The 19129-nt window shown below is 46.7% G+C and overlaps 1 protein-coding gene across 2 annotated transcripts in view; it reads right to left on the bottom strand.

Annotated features, from left to right (window-relative positions):
• Window positions 1-19129, bottom strand: part of LOC146799990 (uncharacterized) — a 190837-nt gene that overhangs the window by 127277 nt on the left and 44431 nt on the right. For both annotated transcript variants that reach the window (XM_085620926.1, XM_085620927.1), the window contains exons 2-3: window positions 16810-16936; window positions 14846-14962 (exon numbers count right to left, since the gene is read on the bottom strand). In XM_085620926.1, coding sequence (XP_085477052.1) covers window positions 14846-14962; window positions 16810-16936 — 244 coding nt within the window. The remainder of the gene's footprint in view (window positions 1-14845; window positions 14963-16809; window positions 16937-19129) is intronic.

The following is a 19129-nucleotide window of genomic DNA, read 5'->3' as shown; positions in this document are numbered from 1 at the left end:
TAATGTGTAATGCACGGGATGGCTGCCATGAGCAAAGGATTAACGATTGCCAGAATTATGAGAACTATTCTTTTTTTTGTTTTTTTTGTTTTCCAAAACCTTTATTATTCCATCGAAGAGTACACTGCTATTCAGCCAACAACCCGGAGGCAGGCCGCTAGTTTGCGAGGCGGTACTCCGCCCAAGCATTTGAGGTCGTACATTTGAACAGCAATACAATATTTTGCAATGAACCACACAAAACAAAACTAACAGAGAGCCAGAGTCGAAAGGAAGCAAACAATGAATAGTCGAAATGTCATAATCGCCTCCACGCTGCGCCCACAGCACACCCAGACAACGCAATCGACTGACAACCCCCCACAGAAAGCGAGCCCCCAACCCCAGATCACTTATATCAGGCGGATCACCACGTACAGCGCACCACAGTCAAGCTCCAACCTCGCCACGTCACCAAAGTCACAATCAGACCCCCTAGTCATCTTCCAACGCTGTCGTCCTAGCCAACCAATCCACCAGTGGTTGCCATATATCTACAGGCCTCGAGCGCTGTGGCAGCTGGTCCCAGTATGAAGTCAGTTGCTCCCTACAGTACACCGCCGCTCTTATCCAGGCCGCCACTTTCGGCGGCATAGTCTTCTTCCAGTGTAGCGCTACTTGACGCTTAGCAAGTAATAGCAAAAGGGCCACAAGCCTACGTGAGGCCTTAGGCACATTTCTAACGAATCCCAAGAGGGCCACAAGTGGGTCCGGCTCTAGTTCCACCCCCACCATCTGCCTTACGGTATTGAAGACTGCAATCCAGAAGTCGCGTATGGGACCACACACCCATACGAGGTGATAGAACGTGGCCTCCTTCTCACCGCATCTCCAACAGTTCGCATCAGACCGTAGTCCCATCCTACACAATTGTATGGGCGTACGGTAAGTCCGGTGCAGATAGTTGAAGTGCACCAACCGCAGCCTATAATTAGGGGATAGGTTTTCGAGTTGGGAGCAACAGTACTCCCACTGTTTCTCGGTAATAGATATACCCGCTTCATATTCCCACGAGGATCTGGAGTCCGTGTGCACAACCGGAGCTGTGTTTTGAGTAGCTCTATAGATACGTGTGAACAGTTTGCGAGCGGAGGAATTCGAGAGTACGTCCTCCAAGGCCGCAAGCGTCGGCGGAGCATCTGGAAACATAGGGTACCTGCCCTTGCAGGCAGACCGCAGTTGATAGTAGAGAAGAAGCTCCGAGGCCGTCGGTTCCGGCGCTGCCGCCACATCCCGCACTGTAAGGAAGGTATCGTCCTGGTACAAGTCTCCCGCGCCGCAGGCCTGCGCCCGCCGCACCACCGCCGCGTCCGTCAATGGCCCCAATAGTGGATTATCCGCAAGGGGCATACTCGGCGCATATAGATCATCAATGCCCTCACGTGTGGCAATGCTTGACCAGGCCCAGCGTACCATTTCAACAGTATCAATGTCATCCCGGGAGCGTCTGTATCTCTGATACACCGCTGCACGAAGGGGGCAGGGGGCCGCAACGTCCATCTCGATAGCCACGTGCGGCTGGTAAGGGATCGGGGGCTGCCAGTAGTGCAGGTATTGGGCCTGAGCACTGTACGCATATAGCTCCATGTCCGGGGCCGCGAGTCCTCCCTGACGGAAGGGGAGTGTGAGGAGGTTCCAGGCCACTCAGGGCTGCTTACCCGCCCAGACCAGTTCAATCAAGGCGGAGCGGAGCCGGCGGAAGAACGACTTAGTGAGTGGCACGGGGAGGTTTACGAATAAGTAAAGAAACTTAGGAACGACCACCATTTTAGCAATTGCTATGCGGCCCATCAGAGATAGCGGCAGCGCCTTCCAGCGCCTCACCTTACACTCCAGCCATTCCACGGCCACCCCAAAATTGGCCAGCCATATGTCCTGCACCGATCGGCTAAACCGTATGCCCAGGTATTTAATCTCATCAGTGACCCAGTCAATCGGGAATTCCGTATGGCATTTACTCGTACCGTCCGTCAGCGGGAACGTCGCCGACTTCGACCAGTTGATATCGATAGCCGTGAGGCCACTGTATCTTGTCACCTCACGCATCAGTGGGTCAAAGTTTTCCGATGGATTCAACATATATATGGTTATGTCGTCGGCGTACATAGACACCAGCAGGCCACGCGACGTGAAGCCGATACTGCGATGAGTGTGATGTTGGCGCAAACGGGCCGCCAGCGGCTCCGTCGCAATGGCGAACAGTAATGGCGACAAGGGGCAGCCCTGCCGAGTCCCTCTGGTTATGGGGATCGGGGCAGACGTCTGACCATTAACCCGCACCCTAGCCGTCGGGTCATTATAGAGTATTCCAATACGCCTGGCAAAGGAGGGGCTGAAACCCATGCGAGTGAATAACGCCCGTAGGAATTTCCACTCTAATGAGTCGAACGCCTTAGTGGCGTCAAGCAATGCGGCCGCGGCCTGCACCTTGGGATCCAAATAATGCAGGAGCCCAAAGAGTACTCTCAGATTGTGGGAAGTGGACCTCCCCATTACAAATCCCGACTGATCGGACAACGCTATCTGTGGCAGCATAAATTTCAGACGGTCAGCGAGTAATTTCGCGTAAATTTTGGCGTCAAGATTAATTAGCGAGAGTGGGCGATATGAGTCCGGGTTTACAGGATTTTTGCCAGGTTTAAGCAGCGTAATGATAAGGGCCTCTCGCATCGAGGGAGGGAGGATGCCCAGCTCCATCGCTTCCTCAAAAACTCTGTGCAATCGCGGGACAAGTAGGTCTGCATATTCCTTGTAGAAGGCCGCCGTCAGCCCGTCGGGGCCTGGTGCCTTGCTGAGTGGCATAGCGGCTATCACCGCTCGAATGTCCTCCTGCGTGAAGGGTAGGTCCATATATTGTCGGGCATTATTACTGAACCACGCTAGTGCTATGGTGTCCAGGTAGTCACTTACAATAGTGTCGTCAGGTGTCACCTTAGAGGTATACAAGACCTTATAGTAATCTGTCATCCCTGTCAGTATAGCCGGAGGGTCTCGAATCACTTCACCCCCTGACCCATGTAGCTCCAGAATATGCTCCGACCCACGTGGCGGGCGCAGCATGTTGGCTAGTGTACGTCCAGCTCGATCACCCTCTCCATAACGTCTGGCCTGAGAATCTTTGGACAAGAACGCGACCTCCCTTTCCGCCTCCTCTTGATACATGGTCAGTTTCGTCCTGAAGGCTGCACTCGCCCCACCAGAAGGGGCCGCCATCATCGCAGCTTCAAGCTGGGCAAGTTCAGATTCCAACTTGCTCAGGGTATCTCTTATGGAGCGCAGAACCCCAGTTTTTAGCGCCATGCAATGACCCCTGGTTACTGCCTTACAGGCCTCCCAGAGCACGCCAGGTGAATCCACTGAGCCCTCGTTAAGTGCGAAGTATTCCTCCAGTCTTTCCCGCAAAGAATGCTGGAAGACCTGGTCGCGCAGCGCACGGGAGGGGAACCTCCAACTAAAGGGCTGAATGTACTGCGGCGGCGTGGATAGCGTCAAGCACACCGGGGCATGATCAGAAAGAGACCGCGGCATGTGAGTCACCTCTAACACCGATGAGTGCAAATCTCTGGACAGCAGCCAGAAGTCCAATCTGGACCAGGCCGCACGATGAGCTGTAATACACGTACCGGTGCGGGCCTCAGGGTGCAGTGTCCTCCAGGAGTCCACCAGCCCTGCCTCCTGCATAATATAGCCAAGCACCTCCGACGCCCTGGGGTGATGTTCCCGAGTTGTGCCCTGCCTATCTTTAGTATCTGACAGTACCACATTATAGTCACCTCCCCACAATATCGCTGCCGGTCCACAGGTCCGCACCCTATGCCACAAATCCTCGTAGAACTCTGGATTATCGTCATTCGGGCCATATACATTCACCAGAATCACTCTCGCGCCGCACAGCGAACCAACCAACAGAACATACCTGCCCCCTGTGTCCCTGATTTCCTCATGCGTCCTCCAGTGAAGCCCCTTTCTGATGAGTATCGCCACCCCTCTGGAGTAGTTGGAATAGTGAGCGTGGACTACCTCACCCCATCGATTGTGCCTGAGCAGCTGCGCAGCGTTGGCCGTTAGGTGCGTCTCTTGCAGAAGGCAAATGTCCGCACCTTTTCTAATTAGGAAGGCCTGTATCAGTCTCACTTTGCGTCTGTCATTCATACCCCGTACATTCCAGGTAATACACTTTATGCTATTCACAGCACCAGGCGTGTTAACAAAGTTCGGGCAGGCTTCAGACATACACCAGCCCCCCAGGCACCCGGCCACTTCATGCCGAAACGCAAAGCAAGCATTAACAGCCCAGCGGGTCTCACCATATGGGGGCGGCCATGCCTCAGCAATCTGTAAGCCCGCCGACAAGGTAGGGAACCTCCGCACGGCAACAAGCATTGAAATAAAACTCGATCAGGCCATGGACCTGTTCCTCGTTGCGTCACTACCGGCAACCTTTCTCTGATAGCCAGCACACATCCCACCCGTCCATCTGGGCATCTTGCCCGGCAAATGCCAGAACACCTCTTGCTGTGTGACTGTCGACATGGCCGCGTACAGTGCACAATGTGCGATTCAATAGCAGTTTTCGCCTCCTCTGACCCAGCTCTGAAACTTAAATAGAACTCAACAAAATCCCCCAACCACAACCAAACCCCAACCCCACCCGCTCCAACCCCCCAATCAGGTTGTGCAATGACCTCCCAGGTCCCCCTCCCAACTACGACAACTGTAACTACAGTCCTTAGATGTGAACGGTGAATGGGAATCATCCCTTGAGGTACGCAGGTTGGTCACCCACAAGCCCTGTACTCATGACAGGGCGATCGAGCGCGGGCCTAGTGTACCAGCTCAAGGACCCCCCCCCCTCCCGATCCCGCAGTCCTACTTAGCTCCCTTCTAGCATCTGAAATTGATCCTCCAGGGAATTCAACATTCTCTATGGCCCAGCCCGGCGCGGACAGGCAATACCCAGCGACTTAACAAGAAGCATACATGAACAGTCATTCAACATCACTTAGCCTGTCCCGCTGGTCCGGGTCATCTGCAGGTGCCTGAGTCTTTTGGTCCTTTACCAGTTGTTTGGTATATTTCAGAGCCGCCTTCGCATCAACAAAGAAGGACGGTTTACCGGGACCTTGGACCCGGAGTTTTGCAGGGTAGATGAGGGAGTATTTGGTGCCCGCCTGTTGTAAGAGTTTCTTCGCCGGCAAAAATTCCCTTCGAGCGGCCTGAACCTGCATCGTATAGTCCGGATATAATGCAATGTGGTTGCCCTTGTACTGCACGTCTGTCATGTCTCTTGCCATCCGTAAGATCACGTCCCGGTCCCTATAATTTAAGATTCGTGCAATAATAGGCCGGGGCGGTGCACCTGGTTTAGGCCTGGGCCCCAATGATCTGTGAGCCCTCTCGACCAGGAACATCGAAGACAAACCCGACCCAAACAGATCCTCAAACATTTGTTCAACAAAAAGCTCCATGTTTGTTATGTCCGTCGTTTCCGCCACACCCGTGATGCAGATGTTGTTGCGCCTCGAGCGCGCTTCCAAATCCTCATTTTTCTGTTGTATGAGTGTCAGGATCTTATCCATGCCCCGCAATTGGCCGGCAAGGCCGGTCTGATTTTCCTCCGTGTCGGCCACACGTGTTTCCAGCGATTCCACTCTTCCTTCTTGTTTGTCCATGCGAGACGTGATACCGTCCATGCGGGCCGCCAGCGCATCCATTTTGCCATCAATGCCATGTAAACTTGTTTTCAGTTCCTGAAACATGGCTTTAATGTCTACATCCTGAGCACCACTCCGGTCTGCTCGAGAAGACTCAGCCTCACGGTGGTCTGGGTCTGGGTCCGGCGGCTTCTGCTTGGACTTGTCGAAGGTGATTTTCGGCTGCCGCGTGCCCAGCTTGCCCATGGCCGCTCACCGGACGCCACCCGGCGCCGGTAGTGTGTGTGGGCAGCCGAGCCGCGATCTCCACACACTGCACCAGTCGCCGCCAGTCGCCAACCACCAGCGTCTCGTCGAGGGCAGCAGGGCGGTTAGGCCTCGTTTGTAGGTAAGAGGGCTGTGCCCCCAGTGTCGGGGCACACACCGGGCACAGAGAAGCGGACCAAGCGGGGGGAGTCACAGCACAGACCGTCGGATCAGGCCGACACTCGTGCAGCCGTTCCCTCTCCGCATCCCAGGTCAACGCAGCACAGCGGAGAAGGCCAACCGCAGGAGCGCCCCCGCACCCCGGTTAAGCGAGCATCCGGAGGGGAGAGCAAGCCAAGCAATGCCGCGCCAGAGCCAATCGATTCACTGCTCCGCGCCCCGACCCCCCACTGCTCCGGGGGGCCCTGGTCCTAAGCGTGCCCTCAACAGCACTGCAGTATGGCTGGGGCAGGCACGGCAGCCGACCACGTCTCTCCAATCGACGCCCCGGGGCCTCCGACCATAGAACTCCGCCACACTACGGCTTCAGGGAAGATGGCCGCCACTGCAATTATCCGATCGGGCCTGCCACTGTTCACCGGTATGCACTCCAGGAGCAGGCGATAGAAAGGAACAAATCAGAGTCTCAGTCCATGAGGTTCGGCAACACGTGCTCCCAGAGCAGGGCCCAGCAGGGCCCAGCAGCGCTCGCCGAGCGCAAGCATCGGGGCCCTCCGCGCCGTCCACGGCAGTCAGCTAGCTCCCAGTGCGCCGCAGAGCGTTCGGGTCTCTCCCTTAGCCGCACCTCCAGTCCACTTTCAGTGTTCCCCCACACCAGACGCCGCTGTCCCAGCCTCACTGTTTCAGCCGCAGGGGGTGAACATCCGGCGGGGCGCGCGTCTCCTGGGGCGATCGACCAGCCTCTGCCTCTCCCCTCGGTCAGGTTTCGGGCCCTCCACACGCAAGGCCCCGGCTCTCGCGATTGTTGTAGGCCGCCGCGTCTCCGTGCTGCCTGCGGGCCGCTCTCCGCCCACGCGTCCCCGACGGGGTCAGAACAGCCAGCGCACAGGGCGGACACCCTGGACTACCTTCTCGGGCGGGGAGGTCCGAGCCCGCACCCCAGTTCAGCAAATAATTGAAGGATTTCTGTGCTCGATCGGCGGAGCTGCGGTTTCAGGCAGCCATTCTGCTCGGCAGCCAAGCCACGCCCCCCCATGAGAACTATTCTTTAAATGTCAGCACTTACCTGTATCCCCCGTGGCATTCTGGAAGTTGTATGTCATGTGACTTTAAATACACCTATAAAATGCAGGCACGTACGCACTTGGTTTCCCGCTTCCCAGTCCGTGATCAAGGCAAATGCCGAAACTAGTTGGACGTTTGGAAGAATTTGTGCTGCATTTGCCTGGAATAAAGCGCTTTGTCCTCAGAAATGGGCCTCTGTTTTTTTCTCATGTTGTTGAAGTGACGGGCTTCTCCGTGCCCGCCTGTGAGAGGCCACCCTGAAGGGTCGGGGGCTCCTTTCTCGGAGGTGTTGCTGTGGATGTTAATTAAGGAGCATGACCCACTCGATGCAGTTTCTACCTATCGAGGTAAAAAGCCACTGAGCAAAGAGTTACTGCAACGCTGGAAGGGATTTGGTGTGGATGATTTCCGGCACCAATCGTTCTGGGGACGGGAGCTTTTTTACCGGGACATTTGTATATTCAGCACTTCTGGCATACAAACTGCCGTGACTGTATTCCACTTGGTCTTATTTAATGTGTAATGCACGGGATGGCTGCCATGAGCAAAGGATTAACGATTGCCAGAATTATGAGAACTATTCTTTAAATGTCAGCACTTACCTGTATCCCTCGTGGCATTCTGGAAGTTGTATGCTTTACAGTCATGTGACTTTAAATACACCTATAAAATGCAGGCACGTACGCACTTGGTTTCCCGCTTCCCAGTCCGTGATCAAGGCAAATGCCGAAACTAGTTAGACGTTTGGAAGAATTTGTGCTGCATTTGCCTGGAATAAAGCGCTTTGTCCTCAGAAATGGGCCTCTGTTGTTTTCTCATGTTGTTGAAGTGACGGGCTTCTCCGTGCCCGCCTGTGAGAGGCCGCCCTGAAGGGTCGGGGGCTCCTTTCTCGGAGGTGTTGCTGTGGATATATATATATATATATATTCACTGAAAAAACCATAGGTTTCACACGTTATAGTTAGCGGAAATTTTACTGATAAAAAACCAATGAAATTCCCCCGTTATAGTTAGTGCAGGCAACTATAACTCACGCGACCGCAATCCTCTGCTGATGCTAATACTGTATTTAGACACTTATTTGCCCATGTCTTCTTCCATACATTTTTAGCTATACATATATTACAAATATTTTTTTTTCATAAAGACACATATGTCATCAGCAGAAGATTGCGGTCGCGTGAGTTATAGTTGCCTGCACTAACTATAACGGGGGAATTTTATTGGTTTTTTATCAGTAAAATTTCCGCTAACTATAACATGTGTGAAACCTATGGTTTTTTCAGTGAATTTGCAAGGTTTTTTAAATGCTAATTCCTAACTATAACGTGTGTGAAACCTATGGTTTTTTCAGTGAATTTGTACGGTTTTTTAAATGCTAAGTTACTTTACGCCATTCGTGGCGTGCGCGCCCACTTTACGCAGTTAGTGCCGTGCACGCACGGTGGGCACGCGGTGCGCTATGCGCACCGCGTGCCCACGTTACGCTAGATGGGCCATGTACGCACGATGCGCTTCGAGCACCGTGCGCACATGGAGGACATATGATGCACTTCGTTTTGAAAGGTAATATTTTAATTTTTCGCACCTGTTATAAGCCATGCACAAATGGTGCCCTTCGGGGACCATTTGCACACGGGGTGGGGAGAGTGTGGATATATTTTTTTTTTTTACTATTTTTTTACCGTACGCGTACGGTAAGCGTAATCGGCGAAATTAGCGAAAATATAAAAATTCCGTTTTTGGCCTTGGGGGATCTTTGGGGACTCCCTCAACATGGCTATTTGTGTGGAAGCTGTCTAAACAGCCCCTTTACATGTTTTTGTGCTTTGTATTTTAATCATCACTCTCAGTGCGAGAGAGAAAATGGCGGCCGCCGCTTCCTGGTTTCGGCCGATTAGAATGTTTACTAAGATCTAAGAGCCAATCAGAATCGCGCTCGCGCACGCCACCGTACGGTAAGCGTACGGTAAGCGTACGGTAAGCTGGCTCAGATATATATATTGATTTAAAGGCTATTTTCTCAGAATCTACTGAACAGATTTACACCAAACCTACAAAAGGCACTTCCTTGACCTGAGGACTACCTCTCTGCCAAATTCCTAGTAATTCTGTTCAGCCGTTCGGGCTGTAGCTGTGTCTAAAGGTCCTATGGAAAAATGCATGGGAAAAACGCGTTTTGGGACCCCCCTTTTATCTCAGCCCCCGCTTGACGAATCCCCCCGAGACTTTCACGGTAGGAGCGGAGCGTAGCGCCCCACCTATTTTGAAAAATTCGCGAGGATTCGTCGACCGGCGCCAAAGTTATTCAAAATAGAATGTTGCGGATTTCCTATGGAAACGTGATCCTAACTATAACTACCTACTGGCGACCGCCAGTAGGTAATATATATATATATATTCATATTCTAGATGAGCCTTTTTTTTAAAATATATTTTTAAGGCTTAATTAAAAGCAATGTATCAATCTAATGCAGATAATATGGAAAGCTATACTGGCTCAAAGAAGTAGATGGCCTTCACTAAGGATGGCTGCAGCTCAGCTCATGGGAACCAATCTCACAGGAAGAAATCTGAATATTCCTCTGTGCCTAATACTTATCTGTACAAGGCTTAAACACACTTTTCTGATTATTTTGAAGAGTAAGTCTCAGGATGAATGATGTAAAATGCAAGAATTCATATAATAATTTTGTTCCCTAAATTCTATCACACACGATAAATCATATGAATACATGTATGAATAATTGATGCACTATCAAACTTATATTCCAGAAGAGCCTTGACATAAAAGGACGCCCAGCCAGGTGGGTCAGGCTTGGAACCAAAATCAATGCTTAATACAGCACAAGCAAACGCACACACTTCCCACCGTGTGAGAAACAAGCCCTCCAATTAAGAGTGGGTAAAAGTAGAATTTTGGCAGGCAGTCGATCAGCATAGCATGACACGTTTCGACCCAGCCAGGTCTTAATCATATGCACAATGCAAAGAGCAGTTGCGGTTTTAAAATGTCCTGCAAGTTCAGACTGTAAGGATGGACTCACATGCAAGCATTTTTAAAGGTACACGGTCACTCAGTACTTCCAAGGACTTCAATGTCCATAATGCTTTGCGGTTGAAAAAAAGTAGTAACATTGCATCCTTCTTTGCAGTACACAATCCATTAATGCCCTGTATACAGTTATGATAAAACAATGCTCTCTTGCTGTCTCATATGGAATAAATTCCGTGTAGGGCTGAGAAACAAACTACACTTAAAGCACTCAACCTCATGCACTTGTCAATATAACAGTACATGTCAGTACCTGTTTAGTTCAATATACAATGTTCTTCCACTCTTGAAGTGCAAAGGTAATACCTCTGCAAAATTGTTTCTGAAGTCTTCAGGAGGTAGGCCAACTTCTTTCTGTCGGCGAATCAAGACAGAAAGCCTCTTAATTACGATGAGCTGCGCGGTGGGGTAGCGAAACCCTGAACATCACCACAAAGTTGTGTTTCCTATCCAGTAAGGTAGTACTAGCCGTAAACTGAATAAAAACACTACTGCAGCTTCAATGCATTCAAGCGTGATTTATTTCACTTAGTGCAGCAACAATATCTATCTAGAGCTCAAGAGTTTCACAAAGCTCTTGAAGCCTTGAGCCTTTTAAAGTGGCGCAAGCGTGCATGCAGATGTTCTCGCTCCCATAAAGAGTGCTACCATGTTGTGCTCGACAAATCACAAACTGACTTCCATCTAGCTGCCCTTTAGTGTTAAACCTGATAGTTTAAGAGTCCACACCTCTGAGATACATCTATGGAGGAAGCTGGAACTAAATGCGGGCAAGTAGACTTCTAAGGAAAGGCTTAGGTGGGTGGTCTGACAGACCTTAATGATATGCTGAGCGAGTCATCCTCCACCCTTTAAGAGGTTTTGAGCACCAAGGATCTCAGGAAGAAACCTACTCTTGTGGGGCCAGAACTAAAATAGTTTGCCAATGCTTCGAGTGCTCAATGCAAAAAACAGAATAGGCCTCACACAAAGACTATATGGTGGTCACTAGATTAGCCTACGAAAAGTCAACTAAAGTTATTCAACAAGCATTGGCATAGCCAATAGGTCTCGCCTTTTGGACCTTATTAGTGGTTAGCCAAAGGTTTTGGCTTTGCCTTTGTTTTTAAACTATGTTGTGGAGCAGTGCGGCTGCTGTGTAGTATGTTAAAAAAGTATAATAAAGAAGTGCTTGGTATTGCAAATCTTTTTTATAGCACTCTAACAAGTTTTTAATAGTAACCAAATCGATGGTACTCAATTCATCAATCTCGGGAGGTAGACTCGCTGAGTCAGCGTGACTGGGAAGTAAACCTTCAACCAGCATGTGTGCAGAGATTTCATCACTCGGTGATCTATCTACGTTATAGGTTTACACAATATGCTACCAATGGATTTATGTCTAAATCATGAAATAATTCTCTTCTCTTTTAATCAGCTTTTACTGATATGCCGTATACTAGTTTGGAAAAAAATACAGCCTGACATAGAAGGTTTGATTCATAATGAATGCAATAATCTGCCATTGGGTAAAAGAATAAGTAGTTTGACAATTTACAGATCAAAATGTACTTCTTGAACAGTCTGTTCCTGCCAGAACCAAACATAGCTCACGAGCAGGCTAAAACAGATGGTTAGACTTCTAATTTAACAATGACAAACCAGGGGCGCTTGACTAAAGAGCGGCTTGAGATGTGGTATAAATCCTTCATTCATGAACTGTTATTCAGTACCGTGTATTCATTTATACTTTGACTTCTGTTTATCATTGGCACCTGTAGACAGCAATATCTTCCTGAATCTATAGAAAGTATTTATCAATTCATACATGTGGGTCTGTGTGATGCTCATTGATCGTGCATGATTCGTAAAATTTTTGCCCAAACATGCAAGGTTCACATATAATTGGTAGAGTCTTTTAGGCAGATAATTGAGTCATTGTATTTTTTTTTGCACGTTCATGGCATTTCCTCACATTTTTCAGGGTTTGATTTTTAGCATGGAATCTGCGTAGACCTTGACTTTTTTTAGGTTAAGGTTTGGTAAGGCTTTGCATGTTTGCGTCTGTTGCCCACAGCTGGCCTAGAAAGCAGATTCCATAAAGAAGCAAAATCTTGGGATACAACGATATGGAACCTGGAAATAGAGATCCTTTGGTGAAAAGACTGAATTACCAGAGTTAAGCTGCATCCACGTAAACGAGTGTTATGAAAAGGAGTCTGAAGTTTGTGTTGATAAGCGTGAACATGAAAGACAAACACAGCAGAATATTGTATAATAAATACTCGAGATTAAAGGTCAGTATTTTAACTGCATCTTTAGGAAAGCCTGTGTGCTCACCTATTTTAACTTGCTGAACAACAACAAAATGTAAATCGAACAACACTTTATAACAACAGCAAAGTACAGCAAAGGAAAGTGCAAGGGAGATTAGTGAATAGCACCATATCTTTAACAAACTAAAGCTTCCAAACAACATACACTTTGTAAACAAAAAATAAATGTTAAGCAATTGAAATGTCGGCAAAGTAAATTACAAAGAACGCACGTGGTCTCTAGTTACAAGCTGCAGGATACATCTGCATTCTAAGACAGGCGCGGCCGGGAAGGAATGTCAGGAATGCAGCTGGCATCCGGTCGTGCTGCTGCTCACTCCAGAGCTCCCTAGGCCAGGGGAGTTAACGTTTGGAGAAAAGGCAGGACATGCACCCGCCTTTGGCCAATTGCGTGCGGTCTTTCTTAGAAAGACGCACGAAAAGGCCAATAGCGTGAGAGAGAAAGAAAGCACACGCACGAGCGTGTGGTCCGAGTTTAAAGTCCTTACTAGAAGCCTCGCAGAGCAGTTCATGAGCGCTGGCTCAGGCGAGACCTAAAAAAGAGCTTACAAAGGCTAAGGTGAACTATTTGTGTGGAAAAAACCCACAGGCAGAAAATTACGACTGTTTTGCAACTTAGTTTTACATCTAACTTGAGATGAATATATGAGAGTATTACATGAGAACAACTCGCTGATGAACCCCTCTTTTAACGTCAGTCCAGAGTTTGGTCTAGGCAGCTGTGGGAATCTTTTTGTCTTAACTCAGAAGACGAGGTAGACATTATATTTCAAGCCCCAAATACAGTCCCCAGAAAGATCCAAGCCCACATGGCTATGTTCAGAAATGTGGCATATGGATTATCAATGCTCAAATGTTTAATACCAGCTTAACTGCCAGGTCAGTGCCTGGTGTGGCAGCTACGGGTAGAAAAGTTCTTTTAAAATGTCTGTGCTAGACCCAAATGATACCGGCTGGCCTGTCAATGTTTTCTCTGTTCGAGCAATGCCACTGGAGAAGCTGTTAAAATCTTGGAGCAGTCTGTAATCTAGATGCCTGGCAGATGAATTTTCGTTCCAGGCAGAGAAATTAATCTATGATGGATATTGCATGTGAAGAGATCAAGACAAGTCTAGCGGTTGCTATATTTATTTCTTTGGACCTGTTTGCTACTATTAGTGATCGAAAACCTCTGTAAATTTGATCCTCTGTCAGAGGCTTGTAGAGCACTGCACCGGCTGCCAAAGGAGTGGAAAGTGTCATCGAAGTACCTCTGCATTGCTCACAGAGGGCCAGCTGTACGCCGAGATTTAACATGCGCAAACGGGTTTGTGACACGTTTGCGCATGCCAATTCTGATAGGGCCATGTACAAACACGATTTTGCAAGTTGCAAATAATTTGCAACTCGCAAAATATTGTTTCGCAACTCACAATTAATAGAGACTCACAAGCCATGTCCGAATGTTTTGAACCCGCAATTGCGGTTGCAAAGCACTCGCAATTTACCGCCCTCTTCAAGGAGGGTGGTAATGCGGTTGCAAATAGGAAGGTGTCTTTAGGAGACCCCTTCCACTTTGCAACTCCAGGGGAAAATATTTTTTAGGGGCAGGCAGTGGTCCCAGGGACCAATACCTGCCCTTAAAAAATTAAACAAAAACGTTTCATTTTTTTTAATGCATCCTGTTTTCCTTTAAGGAACACGGGCTGCATTTTCTTTTTAAAACTACTTTATTTAAAAGCAGTCTCAGACATGGAGGTCTGCTGAGCCCAGCAGGCCACTATCCCTTGGAGGGCCAGCCATTCACAATGGGGTCGCAAATTGCGAGTGCCTCATTAATATTCATGAGGCTTGCATTTTGCGACCCCATTGGGAATCGCAATCAGTGTCTCTGAAAAGGTTGTACATTGTAAATTGCGACTCGCAATCGAGTGCAAATTGCGACTCGCAATTTACACTGGTCGTACATCTGTCCCAGAGAGTTCTATTTTACTATGGAATTTGTGTCCTATCTTTGGTGATGCAAATTCTTGTGGTATCGTTTGCTCTGGGTTTTCCTGATTTAGTTTAGACTTCCTCTCCAGTTCTTCAGATGTGTGATTATTTTTTAGCACCAGGATGAATGTTCGATAACTGTGAGCTCTGTAATCAATTGTAAAAAAAAAGAAAAAAAAAATGATAGGTCAGTGTGCTTGGGTCCGTCCCTGCGTACATATATGATCGTTCATGGTTGTCTCTGTAAGCGAGCATTAATGCACAATTTGTAACTGCAAGATAAACATTCTGGCCAATTACTAAAGAAACACCAGTACCATTCTCTTTCAGGTAATGGTCCTCACTCAGTTGTCTGCTGGAGTCATCGTCCGTTGGGTACAGGCCTTCATTTTCTTTTGCTCTCAATGAAAAAACTGAGTTTGCAATCATAGGACCTGTATATAAAATAAAAGAGATGTAAGTGATGTACAGACTCATGGCTCAAGAGTGTTTGAAGAGTGGGATAAGTGAAATGAAGGGCGTCCCAGCTGCCTAGGAAATGGCTTCTATTACCACATATTGGGACAGTCTGTAGGATGAGGCATAAGAACACTTTTATCAAAACTTTAAGATGAGGTACATGTAAAGACTTTATCATGGCTATTTACATGTAAAAGGGCAAATGTTAGACCACCAACACAATAAATAAACAATATGGTATGACTGATAGCTGGTATAAGTAATTGTGTGTGGAATGTTTGTGGTGATGGTCCATTCTAGGGTAAGGGCTAGATGGTTATTTCAGTTGCAGTAGCAGCCATTTTGTTGATGTGTGAGGGTGATGGGTGAAAAGGTTTGACAGTTGTGTTGGTAAGATGGGTGAGGGAAGAAGCTGGATTGGAAAGTGTGAGAAGTATGAGAGCAGAGAAGAGTGAAAGCGAGTGGAGGGTGAACAGAAGGGTCTATGACACTGTTCTGAGGGGGAGGAGCCACACAGAACCTTCAATGTGTTGATGGAAGGGAGTTATATCAAGGCCATCTGTAGGAGACAGCACAACATTAAAATGGAGGTTGACATTGAGACAGGTCTACAACACCTTTCCTGCAACCCAACTGAAACAAGTCACAGTCACTATCCATAGTTTCTTCAAAATTAACACTGAAACCCCAGCACTGGACAACATAACTGATCTGAGAAAAACAATTTATAGTGCTAATCTAGCCAGCAAAATGTATGTCTTTGGCATTAGAATACTGGCAGCACATTAGAGGCTTAATCTGACTTATCTTTTTAGGGAAAGCCTTCAAAGTACAGCTCTTTTCGAAAGCAAGGGGATCCAGAGGACAACCTAATTTATTTCTCGCTCTCCTGGGTACCAGTGCTCCCGTCATTGTTCTGACCCGGATAGCGGAACAGACATTTCACACTGCAGTAGATCATGACGGCATCCATCTGCAAGTGCTACCATGCGGTTGAATAGTGTGGTACACTTTCTACTGTGTAAGCACTAGAACGAGCAGACATGCTTACCTTTTACTATGCATGCTTACATCAGTTTAAATTAACACATGATCTGCACAAACAGCAAATAGTTAACTTAACCAATGTAAGAATGCAGCAGGATAGTGAACTCTCTACTGCATATGAGCTGCCTATGATCAAATGAGATGCTTACTCCCCCACCACCCCACCCGAAAACATCCATGCAGATATGAAAGCCTGCACATCAACCCTCTATAAAATATAAGGTTCCTACAAAACTACTTTTTAATAAAATGTAAAGGTATTGCACCATCATACATGTGATAAAGCTACACCGACTACAAAGGCTCCAAAGAAAGCACTTCTACCCTTTGAGGAGAAGAAAAAAAACATGCAGCAACCAGGACTTTAATCATCTTCCAAGACAGACCCCTTTCTGTGACCACCCCATCAGATGGTACCTTGTTAACCTATTCCACTGTCACTGCTGCCCCACATACATCACCTATACTCTGCCCCACAGCTATGTTTGCTTTGATGCACTGACCAAAGTTAATGCAAAGAGATGTCAGAGCCGACAGTCAAATACTCAATAAGAGACAATTTATTTTCATGTCCTACACTGAGAAAAATATCGTAGTTGACTTCATAGCTCATCTTGTATATTTCTAGGAATGAGTATAATTACAGAACAATCAACTGTAATAATGATAATAGTAAAAGAAAATTCAAAGAACAATTTCAAACATTATTTTGAGAATTGTACACTTTGAAAGTGTATTTTAATTTTTAGAGTGTGCAAACTTTATAAAACTTTACCCAGAGTCATCAAGACTTGTTGAATTTCCTTCATCAGATTTCCACAAAGATCCGTCTGCCATTTGTGTAAAAGCGCCCACTCCTCGTTTGAGAAACAGGCAACAACATCTTGGAATGTATGCAGCGCCTAGAAGAAGGATGTTAATTATATGCATTATGTCATATTCTGAAACTCTTACGTAGAACGGTGTAGAGACATGCATTAAATAAGTAGGGCAAGTCCTAACTGGTTGTGTCATCGATCACATGTAGGGTTTCTTGTTTTCACTGTTTATTGTATGTGAATGCCAATGGGCTTCTTCCAAGAGACTCTATGGCTATCAGTAGTTATATATTCTAGTGCCCAAACCTGCGTAGATTGTATTTTACCAGTGTTCATAAATTACAAGTGAGAGAACTTCAGGGATCACATTTTCAAGTGACAGGGCCATTTTGCCGTCTCTAACTATGAATAGTGACACCTCTTACATCCCAGACCCAATTGAAGCAACAGAACAGCCCTGTGGTCAATGAAGGCAGTGGCCACTCTGCCCTGCAGCTTTGGTGGCCTTATGAAGACCAGGTCACCATCCCTCTCCATTTGTGATGGGCCTACTTGAATACACTCTATGGAACAGTCACATAAACCTAGCCACCTTGACTACAGTCTGACTCTCTATGTATGACACCTAGCTTTTTGTGTCTCTGTTGCAACACTTATATCAAATGCTTTTATTTACTTTCACATCATCAGCTTAACCAAGCTACTGGAATGGGAACAAGAAGTATTCACACATTGTATAGTTTGCATTTACAAAGTGAGTGATGCACGTGAATAATGGCACAACAACCATAAGATTACATTAGAGGCATTTGTATGTTATTTGTTTATCTTGATTACTCGCTCTGACATGCAAGTATGTAAGTAGCATTTGTGTAGTGCAAATATAGACGGAAGGCAGAGAGCACTGTACAGGGTCAAAGGCAAGGATACAGTCAACAAGTGATTGGAGAGGTAGGTGTTATCCGGACAGTTACTGCTTCATGGAGACAATGCACTATACTGTTTGTATAGAATGAATCTATTTTAAAACATATAAGAACAACTTAAAACAGTAAATTAAGTATGATAAATCATATATCCTAACCGGCCATGGGCCTTAGACATACAAGGAAAGCTCATGTTTGCTTTGTGGAAATGTAAACATAACAATCCATTGTTACAAATGTTCTAAATAGGATTTGTGAAGGGTCCCAGTGAGGTGTACAGACGTGTCGATGCTCTGATTAAAATAATTAAGAGGGTTGATGCACAGGACCTAGACTGTCAGCGTTTTCGTAAGACTGAGTCCAGAGTAAAAAAAAGAACACCTTTACAAGACAATATTCAAAGTCAAAATCATTAGGGTTTAATAAAACACTAAGATCATTTATTTCATTAGCAATAAAAGTCTCATTAGTAAACCAAAATAATACGAGAGGATCAACCTAAGGTCAACCTCGAAAGCAAGTAAGTAGAAAGATCTGGAAGAATAGTTCAGTAAGAGTCTGCCTCGATAGAATGACCAAGAATGTCTGGCACATTTCCCCAAACTATCATCTTTTATAGGGTTTTAGTTGCAGAAATAACACCTACCCAGTGGTGAGATATGACAAATAAACTATTAGGACTCGCAATGTATCACTGTAGTAAGTCAATAAACGGTCTAAAAGATAAGATACATTCAAAAAGATCTATCTAGAAACACCTACTTCACTGAATATTAATGAATGAGGGGTGCATTGCAAAAGAAGACATTACATGATATTTGTGGAGCTCCGAAAAACGATAAACAGTTAAGTCAATGAATAGTTCATTAAAAAGATTGGGCAAAAGGCCTTGGAAGTTGCAAAGACAAAGCCTTGACAGTTACAGAGAAAGGAACATCTTGAACATGGTTTCCTCAAGAGTAATATCAACATTAATTCCCGAAGGGAAAAGGGTCTAAGGGAAAAGTTTAATGACCAAAACAACAGTTCAAATCCCCTATCCTTACATATGAAAAACACTAGTGAACTGGTGGTCGTGCAAAATGAGGAACTGAACATAAAGAAACTAGAACAGATCAAGTATAGAGTGTAACTATGATCAACTGATCTAAGTGTTGTTGATAGAGATAGAACATTGAACTCTAGATACGGATTCCCATCAACTGCCAAGGGAGGCCAGTGTCATCACTTGGTAATCCTTCCTTCTTGTTACTACTCCTCCAACCCAAGAGGCAGATGTAGCAGCCAAGATCAGAGTAGAGTACAAGTTCGAGAGAGAAATCGACCAAGAGTGGCCATATGTATTTCTGTT

This window comes from Triturus cristatus, chromosome 8 (assembly GCF_964204655.1).
Source record: "Triturus cristatus chromosome 8, aTriCri1.1, whole genome shotgun sequence".
NCBI lineage: Eukaryota > Metazoa > Chordata > Amphibia > Caudata > Salamandridae > Triturus > Triturus cristatus.
Note: the sequence above shows the minus strand (reverse complement) of the source record. Positions and strands in the feature narration are given on the sequence as shown.